Source organism: Conger conger, chromosome 1 (genome assembly GCF_963514075.1).
Source record: "Conger conger chromosome 1, fConCon1.1, whole genome shotgun sequence".
NCBI classification, from domain to species: domain Eukaryota; kingdom Metazoa; phylum Chordata; class Actinopteri; order Anguilliformes; family Congridae; genus Conger; species Conger conger.
The window spans coordinates 85,609,358-85,621,626 of NC_083760.1; the positions used below are offsets into that span (position 1 = coordinate 85,609,358).

At 44.1% G+C, this 12,269-nt stretch overlaps 1 protein-coding gene across 10 annotated transcripts in view; it reads left to right on the forward strand.

Moving 5' to 3' along the window:
- The window catches only part of LOC133128295 (uncharacterized), a 77,474-nt gene extending 76,812 nt beyond the window's left edge, over positions 1 to 662 (forward strand). For all 10 annotated transcript variants that reach the window (XM_061241699.1, XM_061241691.1, XM_061241715.1 and 7 more), the window contains one exon: positions 376 to 662. In XM_061241699.1, the coding sequence (XP_061097683.1) occupies positions 376 to 639 (264 nt within the window). In that variant the 3' untranslated portion in view covers positions 640 to 662. The remainder of the gene's footprint in view (positions 1 to 375) is intronic.
- Positions 663 to 12,269: the final 11,607 nt, after the last annotated feature.

The window sequence follows — 12,269 nt, forward strand, 5'->3', positions numbered from 1 at the left end:
ATCTCCAGGGTTCTGGTAGTCTGGGGCGGCCTGTAGCGTAGTGGTTAAAGTAAATGACTGGGTCACACAGGGTTGGTGGTTCTCTTCCCGGTGTAGCCACAATAAGATCCCCACAGCGGTTGGGCCCTTGAGCAAGGCCCTTAACCCTGCATTGCTCCAGGGGAGGATTGTCTCCTGCTTAATCAAATCAATTGTATGTCGCTCTGGATAAGAGCGTCTGCCAAATGCCAGTAATCCAATGTGATGGTAGACATCAGCCGTCACAGTGTATTCCTGTTGCTTGTTTTTAACCTACGATATGGAGTGTACACGCATGTACAGACACATACCCACACACACCGGAAGGCGAATTGTATAAGCACACTTGTTTTGCAGAGTTCTCCCCAATCAGAAGAAGAACCAGTCTACGCCAACCACTCCATGGTAACCACCCAACCCAGGGACCCACAGCTGGGAGGGACAGACCCACAGCCCCTGGCAGAGGACCGAAACAAGGCAGAGCTGGAAAACATGCTTTACGCCTCGATAAAGCACTCCCCCCGCTCCGTGGAGACACAGGGCCAGGATGCCCGTGAAGGAGCCGCAGGTCACGGTGACGATGTGGTCTATTCACAGGTGGCCCGAAAGAAGAAAACCTAGAAGGGAAAGCCATAGGATGGGGATGGACTGGGAGAGGGGCAGGGGGAAAGGGAGGGGCAGTGGGAGGGCTAGGGAGTGGATTAGGGGGAGAGGTTAGCGGGTGGGGCAGGGGTATGGGGTGGGGCAGCGGGGGAGATGGGGGGATGAAGAGAGGGTGGGACAGGGGCAGCAGTAAGGTAAGGGAGGTGGGGACAGGGGGGCAGGGGGCAGGGACAGGGTGAGGGGAAGTGTGGAGGGGCAGGGGTAGGGGATAGGGTCTGAGAAGGGGGAGGGACAGGGCACCCCGTATTGTGCCTGGAGGTGTGGTTGCTTGTAGGGCCCCACTTCAGATGCATCCAAAATGGAGTTGATGAAGTTGGGGCCTGAAGGATGCGTAGGATCTGAAGAAGGAAACGGAGTGGAATCTCAGAATGCGAATACTCCAGCATGGTCTTTAATGATGACGCTGAACCTTATGATGTTTTTACTCTTCTGTAAATGAAGAAGCAGCCTCCAGCATTCTATATTCATTAAACTTCACTTAGGGATGTTTTTAGGGGAAAAAGAAAACTGTTAAATATTCCGTTTCAAAAATATTTTTGAAAAAAAAATTTTTTTATAAAAAATTTAAAATAATTTAAGTTCATTTTGCTGAACCCACAAAAAAAAAATACTTGTATTTGTTGTTAACTGTATTAATCAGAGCTTGCACTTATTTACTCTTCTATTGCATATTGGATGTCATTGCATTAGCACTTAAATTGCAATGGAGTGTAATGTCATTAAAATGATTTAATCTTGGATGTGACTCTTTCCGATGCTGTTGCCTGCCATTTTTGTTCAGCCTATGCAACATACAACACAGCACACCCGGTAATAATGTAAAATACATTGTGACCCAGATTGTGCATACCAGTCCTGTATATGATACATATATGCAAACAATGTCTTCATCCAATTCCCTGTCCAGACTGCTTAATCAGCCTACATCTATACAGTTCTCCATTGATTTGCAAGCTAACATGTGTATCTTGCCATACGCTCAACTGTCTTTGAAGGAAGGTCAACCACACAGTTAATTCACCTCATCTGTGTGTGTGTGCATGTGTGTGAGTATATGTGCATGTGTGTATTGATGTATGTTTGTGGCCATTTTACCAATGATGGAGGACAGACAGCAGTTATAGTATTTCCATTTCCTATATGAAGCTATATGAAGTTTTCACTCATTAGATTGAGCAATGATGCTCTGGTTCAGTCATAACCAGCTAATTTAGCTAGCTAGCTAGACCCATTCTCATAATTGAAGTGAGCTGGAAGGCGTGTGGCTGTCTGTGGCGACGGTGAGCTGGAAGGCGTGTGGCTGTCTGTGGCGACGGTGAGCTGGAAGGCGTGTGGCTGTCTGTGGCGACGGTGAGCTGGAAGGCGTGTGGCTGTCTGTGGCGACGGTGAGCTGGAAGGCGTGTGGCTGTCTGTGGCGACGGTGAGCTGTAAGGCGTGTGGCTGTCGGAGGCGACGGTGAGCTGGAAGGCGTGTGGCTGTCGGAGGCGACGGTGAGCTGGAAGGCGTGTGGCTGTCTGTGGCGACGGTGAGCTGGAAAGCGTGTGGCTGTCTGTGGCGACGGTGAGCTGGAAGGCGTGTGGCTGTCTGTGGCGACGGTGAGCTGGAAGGCGTGTGGCTGTCGGAGGCGACGGTGAGCTGGAAGGCGTGTGGCTGTCGGAGGCGACGGTGAGCTGGAAGGCGTGTGGCTGTCTGTGGCGACGGTGAGCTGGAAGGCGTGTGGCTGTCTGTGGCGACGGTGAGCTGGAAGGCGTGTGGCTGTCTGTGGCGACGGTGAGCTGGAAGGCGTGTGGCTGTCGGAGGCGACGGTGAGCTGGAAGGCGTGTGGCTGTCTGTGGCGACGGTGAGCTGGAAGGCGTGTGGCTGTCTGTGGCGACGGTGAGCTGTAAGGCGTGTGGCTGTCTGTGGCGACGGTGAGCTGGAAGGCGTGTGGCTGTCTGTGGCGACGGTGAGCTGGAAGGCGTGTGGCTGTCTGTGGCGACGGTGAGCTGGAAGGCGTGTGGCTGTCTGTGGCGACGGTGAGCTGGAAGGCATGTGGCTGTCTGTGGCGACGGTGAGCTGGAAGGTGTGTGGCTGTCTGTGGCGACGGTGAGCTGGAAGGCGTGTGGCTGTTGGAGGCGACAGTGAGCTGGAAGGCGTGTGGCTGTTGGAGGCGACGGTGAGCTGGAAGGCGTGTGGCTGTCTGTGGCGACGGTGAGCTGGAAGGCGTGTGGCTGTCGGAGGCGACGGTGAGCTGGAAGGCGTGTGGCTGTCGGAGGCGACGGTGAGCTGGAAGGCGTGTGGCTGTCTGTGGCGACAGTGAGCTGGAAGGCGTGTGGCTGTCGGAGGCGACGGTGAGCTGGAAGGCGTGCGGCTGTCGGAGGCGACGGTGAGCAGCACCAATCCCCCAGCATCCTTTGCCTCTGCTGTGGAGCAGAAGGGTGCCGTGCTGACAGGGCTTCTGGAAGAGTGGCTCGATGTGTCCTGCACCGCCCACAACTCCATGGGGAACTCCACCTGCCACCTGCCCATAGACACCGCACAACCAGGTGAAGGAATATCAAATATTTATTTTATACTTTATTTTACTCATAACCTAGTCTTGAAAGGCAAAACCAAAATGCAAGCCTTTTAAACAAGTGTCCAGGCAAACAAACAAATACAGGCCTTTTAACAAGTGTCAAGGCAAACAACCAAATACAAACCACAAGGCCAGAGAGAGGAAGGGGCATGATGTCAGAGTGAGAGATTGAGAAAAAAAACAAAAAAACTGCCTGTTATCAAATAATGTTATGAAAGAATGATGACAGTAAACAGTAAGAGATGTAACGTTAGACCACCGGGGACCGGGGTTCGAGATTGATTGTTCAACCTATGCAGCAATCTGCAAACAAAGCATATAAGTACTGCCCCCTGAACAAATTGAAATAAAGTTTTTGTGTGAATGCTTTTGTTTCATTTCCATATTTCATATAATACATGGGGAGAATGTTTTGGATTGATATATTCATATGTATTGATATTATCACATTTAAATAATAAACACTACAAAATATGACAAAGTATACAAGGATAAAACATGCTGATCACATTCACACTTGGGAATAATTTTCAATACAGTCCCTTATGGTCTGGAACCTTGCACTTTATCATGAAATTATTATTGCTTTATTCAAAAAGAAAAAAAGAAAAAGTATGTTTTCTTATGAATGAGTGTCACAACTTTCCATTTACTGGCATACGAATAAGGAGTTCACCATCCCGTTTGTCGTTGATGAAAGAGATTTCCAAGGCCATATCTGGCTCAACCCTCTTGGCTCTGACTGCATCATTTGTTGATGGTTTGGGCTGGTGCCGGCGTCCCATCAGCCTGTAGAGGGAGTGCTTTATGGTGGCCTGGAAGGTGGAGGAGGAGAAGTAGAAGATGATGGGGTCCAGGCAGGTGTTTGCGGTGCTGAGGAGAAGGGTGTAGTACCTCCAGGAGGGGCTGTCTCCCTGCAGGTAGCCCAGCAGGTGGGAGAGGTTGTAGGGCAGGAAACAGACCACAAACACCAGCAGCGTGCCCAGGGCCATGCCCACGGCCTTCTGCCGCTTCCTGCTGCAGATGCGTGGCCGGGCGTACAGGAGACGGATGCAGCTCAGGTAGCAGAAGGTGCAGACCAGGAGCGGGACGAGGAAGAGGACGAAGAAGAAATAAAGCCGCACAGGGAGCAGGACCTCCAGCTGTCTCGGCGTGAAGTTCTCGTAGCAGACGGAGGTGTTGCCTGGCGTGTTGCCTGGCAGTAGGTGTTGGGTGAAGAAGACGATGCTGCAATTGGCGGAGCCAAAGACAAAGATGAAGGCGCCGCCCAACGCACCATAGACGGGCTTGCGCAGCAGCTTGTAGCGGATGGGGAAGGCCACGCCCAGGTAGCGGTCCACACTGACGGCCATCAGCAGGAGGGAGCTGGTGTAGATGGTGCAGAAGAAGAAGAAGGAAGTGACGCTGCACAGGAAGTAAGGGAGGTCCCAGTGCATGCCGGATGCGGCCTCGTGCATCTTCAGCGGTAGGAAGAGGAGGAAGAGGAGGTCTGACACCGTCAGGTTGAGCAGCAGGACGTCGGTGGGCGTGGCCTTGCTCCGGACCTTAACGCTGAAGGCGCAGAGGGACAGGATGCTGGCGGGAAGGCCAATCAAGAACGTCAGGATGTAGACGGACAGTATCACCACATGGTTCGCCCTCATCGTGAGTTTCATTGGGCAGGCTTTAGGCTGATGGTCACTGGCCGGTCTTGTGGAAGCTGAGGTGAACAGCAGGACATACTAATCATCAACTAACATGCAAAACCACATTGTCAATTTACAGCTCTGGAAAGCAAGGAAGACTGATGCCTAGAAATGTCAGGTGCACTCACAAAACAATTATATCCAACCGCCTGGCCTGACCAGCTTCAGCCAGTTGATCAGTGTGACCATCTACTCTACCAGTATAACCAGCTTTGATCAACTTTGTCCAGCGAGAGGCCAGCTTTGACCATCCACAGACCAGCTACCTCCAACCAGGAGTGTCAACACTTTAAAGGGACATTTCACGTTGGTAAATATCCATTTAAGCCATCTTAGAATCCCGGCTGGTCTAGAATATTCAACCAGGAAGCAAATTAGTTACCTACTATCTTCATTGTAGGTAACATTGCCTAGCTAACCAGGAATTGTTTCTCTGAATTACAACAGAGTACAGATAAATTCTTAAAATCTGGTAACATCACTAGCTGGCTAGTTTGTGTTTTGATACAAATCACATGGAGATTGTTTTCCAATACCATACAATACAAAGAGCAAAATGCATTTTGTATTTCAAATACAATTTTTTTAATATGATGAAGCCAATTTAAAATACTGGCCATCCACCAAAATGTTGTAATGAACAGCTGGAACAGACCAATGGAAATCTTCCGATCAGTTATTTGGTGCATAGTTGCACACCTGCATTCTGCATTCACTCAGAGTGAAACAACACTAGTTCTATCAGTGTTATTTACAAAAAACAGAAGTCATCCGTTAAAAAAAGCACAAGAACTGATAGATGTGTTTGAGTCAGTTTATGCAGCTTTCCGTTATGCTCCATTAACAACAGAACCTATGGAGCACACATTTTACAACAGCCTGATAGGATTAATCTTTCCACCATTAAATCATGGACTTCCAAATTAAACTCTTATTGCAGGGAACAGGTTAAACCAAAGTGTTCTTACCTGTGCACCAGCTCGTCAAGCCTGCTGTCAGGTCTCTCTGTTTAAATTGAGGCAGAGTGAGGGGAATTTATATGGCTCTTATTTATTTTAGTCAAAGCAGTCAGTGGTGACGTCCGTCTGATGACTTCATTTGTTTAAAGACTATGGGGAAAAAAAACGTAGCATTCTCTATGTATCATTATCCAACAATACTCTTCTTCTTCTTCTTCTTCTTCTTCTTCTAATTTGACTTCATAAAATAATGTATGAATAAAGCATATTGTTCCCTTGTACAGTACTGTGCAAACATTTTTGGCAGGTGCAGAAAAATATTGTAAAATAAGAATGCTTTCAAAAATAGAAATGTTAATAGTTTCTTTTTATCAATAAACAAAATGCATGAACAGAAGAAGTGAATGAACAGAAGAAAAATCTAAATCAAATCAATATTTGGTGTGACCACACTTTGCCTTCAAAGCAGCATCAATTCTTCTAGGTATACTTGCACAAAGTCAGGTATTTTATAGCCATATACTGTGCAGAAGTCCTAGGCACCCATATATATGTTTTTTTTGTGTGTGTGTTAGTATAAAAGAACACATTTGAGATTTGCAAATATTCATTTTCCAAAAGATGTAATTTTACATTTTGTAGTCAGGTGTGTGATTAACCAATTATACCAAACAGGAGCTAATTTCAATAATCAATTTAATATGTAGGTTGAAACACAATCATCGTGTTTAGCCTCATTTATAATCATTGTGAAATCACACCAAATATTGATTTGATTTAGATTTGTCTTCTGTTCCCTCACTTTGCATTTTGTTCATTGATAAAAAATAAACTATTCACATTTTTATTTTTGAAAGCATTCTTTCTTTACAGCATTTTTTATCACACCTGCCTAAAACTTTTGCACAGTACTGTAATGGTATAACGTAATATCATATCACTAGCGGGAGGTATGCTAACACTGTGCAGACAGACCACGAGCCTGGTTTATAAAAATGGTATTGCGATCATGGATATGATCATATCTCCGTACAAAGTTTAGAGGTTAGGAGGTACTGCATATACAAGGGGTGTGTGCAAATCCCCAAAGTGCACTGTGTTTGCCCTTATATAAATAATATTTAATTGAGTTTCAATTTTAAGCATGAAAAGTGCAAGAAAAGTTGTAGTGCAACTGTATTTTGATGAAAATAGCTGAGCAATTATTTGATCCCATGAGTTCAAATTTACGTTAATTTTAAATGTATATATCACAGGTGTGTAAGAAGCTGAACGTTCGCAACATTTTGTCAATTTAGAAATCAAGTGTAAGCACAACCTGGGAAATAACCTTAGATTTATGTAAGCCGCAGTACTTCATGCACCTGATCCTTCTACGCGACAGATAACGGGTTGATTGTGGGACATTGGTTCAGGTCTGAGCTGCAAGGCGTGACTTCCTGTCACAGTGTTAATAAACGAATCTGTTCAGTGCCGAAGGTTCAAAAGCTAGGAGAGACGTGCAGTTGCACATGCAACTAGCCTCATTAGGCAGATCACTGATAAATAACCATCAGACACATTCTCAAAGGCAAGGCCACTTTCATCACATTTCCTCTATCCTCTCTCACAGGAAACGGTGGCTTGAGCAGATGTCTTATCATTTAAATGTCAGATTCGTCAGATTCTTTACAGATGTTAACCCATGCAAAATGTTTTTTTTTTAAATAGAGAAATATATTTATTTTCAGGATAAAACCACTTGAGATGTACAATACCATCTCTTCTTTTGAGAGGGTTCTGACAAAACATGGAACTGGTATCAGGGCCAGAGAGAAAGCCATTGCAGTTGGCTGTACGTTATGCAGTGGTGACACTGAATGTGAGAATTTGACAATAATTCAGCATAAATTATTAAATATAACATCTATATATATCAATACGTTTTTGAAGCATTTTGATATACAGTATCTCCATAATCAAGAACAACTGGGATACCAGCTTCTTTTTTACTTTTATGGTAAAACAGTACTTTGATCAGTGCAAAACACCAAGGGAAGAGCAAATCTTTTCACATAGATAATAAATGTGATTTCTGATAATTCAGAGTCAATCCATAGCCCAGATATTTTACACAATTAACTTTAGTGAGCAGTGCACCACCAGATGTACCAAAATATGGGCAGAAGATTTAATGAGCCTTTGCATTGTACCAACCAGCATGGTGTAGGACCTGCCAGCTTTAAACCTATATTCAAATGTTCATGGCTGTCGGCATAAGCCGCTATTTAAGATACAACTTGATCGCAATACCATTTTATAAATAAGATTCATGGTCTATCAGCATGGTATTAGTATACAACCGGTGCTAGTGATATGATATTAAGTTACTCTACAGCTAAGGATTCAAAGGGAACATGCACAATGTGCTTTATTCAACTGAGAGCAACTGATTAACCTAGTCAAATTCCTTGTTTGCATGAAAAACAGTACTTGGACAATAAAGTTGTGTTCTGATTCATTCTGAATGCTCTCACATGACGTTATCAGTCCTAGGAAGTCCTTGCCAAACACTGACTAAAATAAACTGGGTCCAGTGAGGAAGTCACCTCACTCCTCCTTAATTAAAGCAGCGAGACCTGACTAGCTGATGCTCAGGTAAGAACACTTTGGATTTAAGATGTTTTCCCTGCAATAAAAGTTCACTTTCTATGTCCACGATTTAACGGTTTAATGAAAAATTATGTCCGCCACTCGTATAATGTGCGGTTTAACGTGGGGGCGTTTACGTGCGGTTTTACGGTTCTAAAAGCATAGGCTTGCACATCTTTCATGTAGACAGTGGCACTAAACACGAGACTGCCAGAAGCATTTAATATTGAATGATTGAATATTAAAGCCTCATCTTACCTCAAAGAATGATCAGAGCAGATCTTCTATGGATGCATTTGGTCCATTCAAGATACCCTTGTGGTGTGGAAACATTTTTCTTAATTTCAGTAATTCTTTTTTTTTTTACAAAATTTACAGAAAATTGATTCATAGAAGAACTTTCAGTGTACACCCTGTACCGTCCAAATGTTTGGCATTGACTGCAATGATACCGTGAGGCTCAGGACCATCAAGGTTGCCTGGCATATTGTACTAGAAGGACTCAAAAGGCACTGTTGGTTTGTGGTGTCTTTGACTTCAAAGTGGGATTGTCTGCTAACCAACATCAAACCCACACATCACACACACGGGAGTTCCCTCAGACACAGTGACCGTTGTACACCTGTGTCTGGGGGGAAATTTCACGGGACCCTCTCCTCAGAATAAACACTTTTGCCACAAGAACCCATAAAGTCCACCTTAAAGCCGTCGGGTTCGGTGTTTTTCACTGTCTAGGTTTTGTTTCAATTCTGTGTTTTTGTTACCTCTGTGCGCACCGCTGCCACCCTGTCACTTCATTCATTCGTTTCACCTGCTTTTTCACTTCCTGATTGTTTCCCACACCCGATGGCTGTTTCCCTCTTGTTCCCTGTCTTATTTAAACCCCTCAGTTGGTATGTCTCGTTGTCCGATTGTTATGTGTCTTTTCCATACTCTCTTCTACGTTTTGTTTATCCCGTCTATCTGATTTGGGACCGTAATTTATCAACCTGTTTTGGCACCTCGACTTTTGTTTTTGGATTCTGTTTCTGTCTGCTTAGCCTGTTAGTTACCAACCCTTTGCCTGTGACCATGATTATGATTTGGATTATCCCAGTTATACCTGTTTCCTGGAGTTTTGACCCATTGCCTGGACTTTGTTTTATTAACTGCCTTATCCCCACTGAATCTGTTTGCTGCCTATTGACCATTGCCTATTTGACTCGCCTGAACAAAATAAAAACTCGGAACGAACGTTCTGCCTGTTGGATTACTGCGACTGGGTTTGCTTGTTCTACGGACCTGATTAAAGGATTTTCAAACATTTATATATATCTTTTGGAAAACGCTTAAAATGCCTCTTCTCCTTCAGAAATTTTGAGAAAATATGTTATTTTACTTTGTCTCGCATGCCTTTATACAAAGATTACATTTGAAGTGGTTATGAAAAAATATAGCCAAATGATCTAATTATTCTGAAGTGGGTGTGGATTCCCGGTCCTGCCAAAAAGCCGAGTTTGGCTGGCTGTTATGGAGCGGAATAATTGGCTCGCCGCTCCAAGGGAGGGACTTGGCAGGGTTAGTAGGATTGCCTCTTACAACAGTTGCTGTGTTGTAAGTATAACTATGTGCTATAGTATGCATTTTTGTTATGTTCCTGTGTTCTCTGTGTTAGTGTATCATTGTTTAGTATTATTTATTCTTGTAATTTATTATTTTTCATATTTCATGGCTGGTTCTGTTTATTTTCATTCGTCTTTGCACTCGTCCTCCCCTGTTATGTCTGCGTCTGAATGTTTTCCAGTCGAGTCACTCCCCTGTCTGCGTGCCCCACTATTCAGGTGTTTACGGTATTGTCAGGTTCACAAATAATTCCTCACTCGCGTTTCTTACTTCCTGCTTTGTCTTGGTACTTAAATGTTGTAAAGCACTATTCTTACTATAACCACTACGAATCTAGGTTTTGTACAGTACTAATCCGATTAATACACTTACTGTCTGTCTAACTAACTAACAATCACTTTTATTGGGTCATTTAGAAATATTCACGTTACTAACTCACTAACGCATCTCTTAGCATTTCTGCGCTGTTCTATAACTCCGCCTTCCTATGCTATCCGTTATTACTCGTTTGTTTCAGCGAAGTGTTTGCTATCTCTTAACTATCACTACGTCTTCAATCTATGCATTGTCTACTCTCTAGTCCAGAGCCGTTTGTTTTACGTGTGTCTTTGTGAATCCAGTCCGCTTTTTCGTTTTCCCCCTCGTTATTGTCCTATTACCCTTTCATGTGTTTCACCTGATGTTCATTTGTTAGACCGCCCTCACTCCCATGCCCCACCTAGTTTGTCTCATTTCCCTGTGTATTTATGCCTGTCCTTTTCAGTCGCACGGTGCTAGTTCGTCTTGTCCTGTTTCTTTTCCCGAGCCCTTGATTCCGTCCCCCAGTTCTAGCCTCCTTGTTGCCTTGCCCTTGCCCTTGTTCCTGAGTCCTTGCCCTAGTTTATTTGGTTTTCTGGTTTTGACCCTTGCCTGCTTCCCTGGACTCTTCTTAGGGAGGACAACCGAAAAATGTATTTCCGTAAATCAACATAAATATTATCATTATTATCTCAGTTTAACCTTAAATTAACGTGTGGTGGACAATAATTCTGCTTAGGTTGAATTTTAATGTGACAAAATGACTGTTTTTGTGGCTTTTAAGCGCTCATTTTACCAGCATTCCATCAATGTTAAATGCTGGACCCCGACGGCACCGAAAAACAGGCAGATTTCACTGCCTTTCCATTCTTTACGTATATGGAGCTCGAAAATGGTGACACAACAATAGCTTTTGCTGGTTTACTTCACGCGCTCATACATGGCAGTTGGTGGCAGTTCGAAATGTCAAAAGTGTGACTGTAGCCAGGTCAATATTTTTGCTGGGTACTCGGTATGACCAGCCTTATAAGTCCAAAGTCCCTGGTTACTTTTTTATAGTTTCAATGGATTTTGACAATAGACATGTCAGACTTCAATCATGTTAACGCTCTCGAGCGTTCGTCAAAGTTTAGGTCGCAAATAACAGTGCTGTATCCTTCTGACGTCATTTACATAGCTACAGAACTGTACGATCACGGCAAATCACTTATAGAAACAAGATGAATTAATGACGATTCAGAAAATGTATAACTTTTAAAGATTTAAATAAATCCTATGGTGGGACTTTTGCCATTTATGGACGGTACGACAGAAAATTCCGGTGCCGTCGAACTTAATCGAATGCTTTTATTTACATTGTTCGAATGACCAAGTGCCGTTAAAAAGCAAATTGTATGGCTTTGTGCTATTCGCCTATGCTAGCTACATCATGCTAACATCGTACAGGGACCAGTAAAGGCTTAGAACACACTAGCACTTAGTTATTGTAAGTTTGATCACCTCTACTGTAAAGTAAAAAAGTGGACAAATTACGTTTTCTGTGAGAAATCTATTGGCGAGCTCACGTGCACACACAGCGGTCTACATTCTAAAGCTCCACTTTGCCCTCCCTACTCTTCTTTGCTTTTTTTTGGATTTTTGTACCTCTGCCTTTTTGGACGGACCCCCTGGTTTTGACCCTGGCATGTTTTTCGACCCTGCTCTGTCTGGCCCTTTTGATATTAAATCGCCATTTTTCTGCACCCCCGTCTGCTTCTGGTTCCTCTGTTCCCCCCGGCATAACAATTTTGTTTACTGAGGGGAATAGGAAAATATTATTAGGTACTTATTAGACTTATTTTTTACTACTGCTGTTGC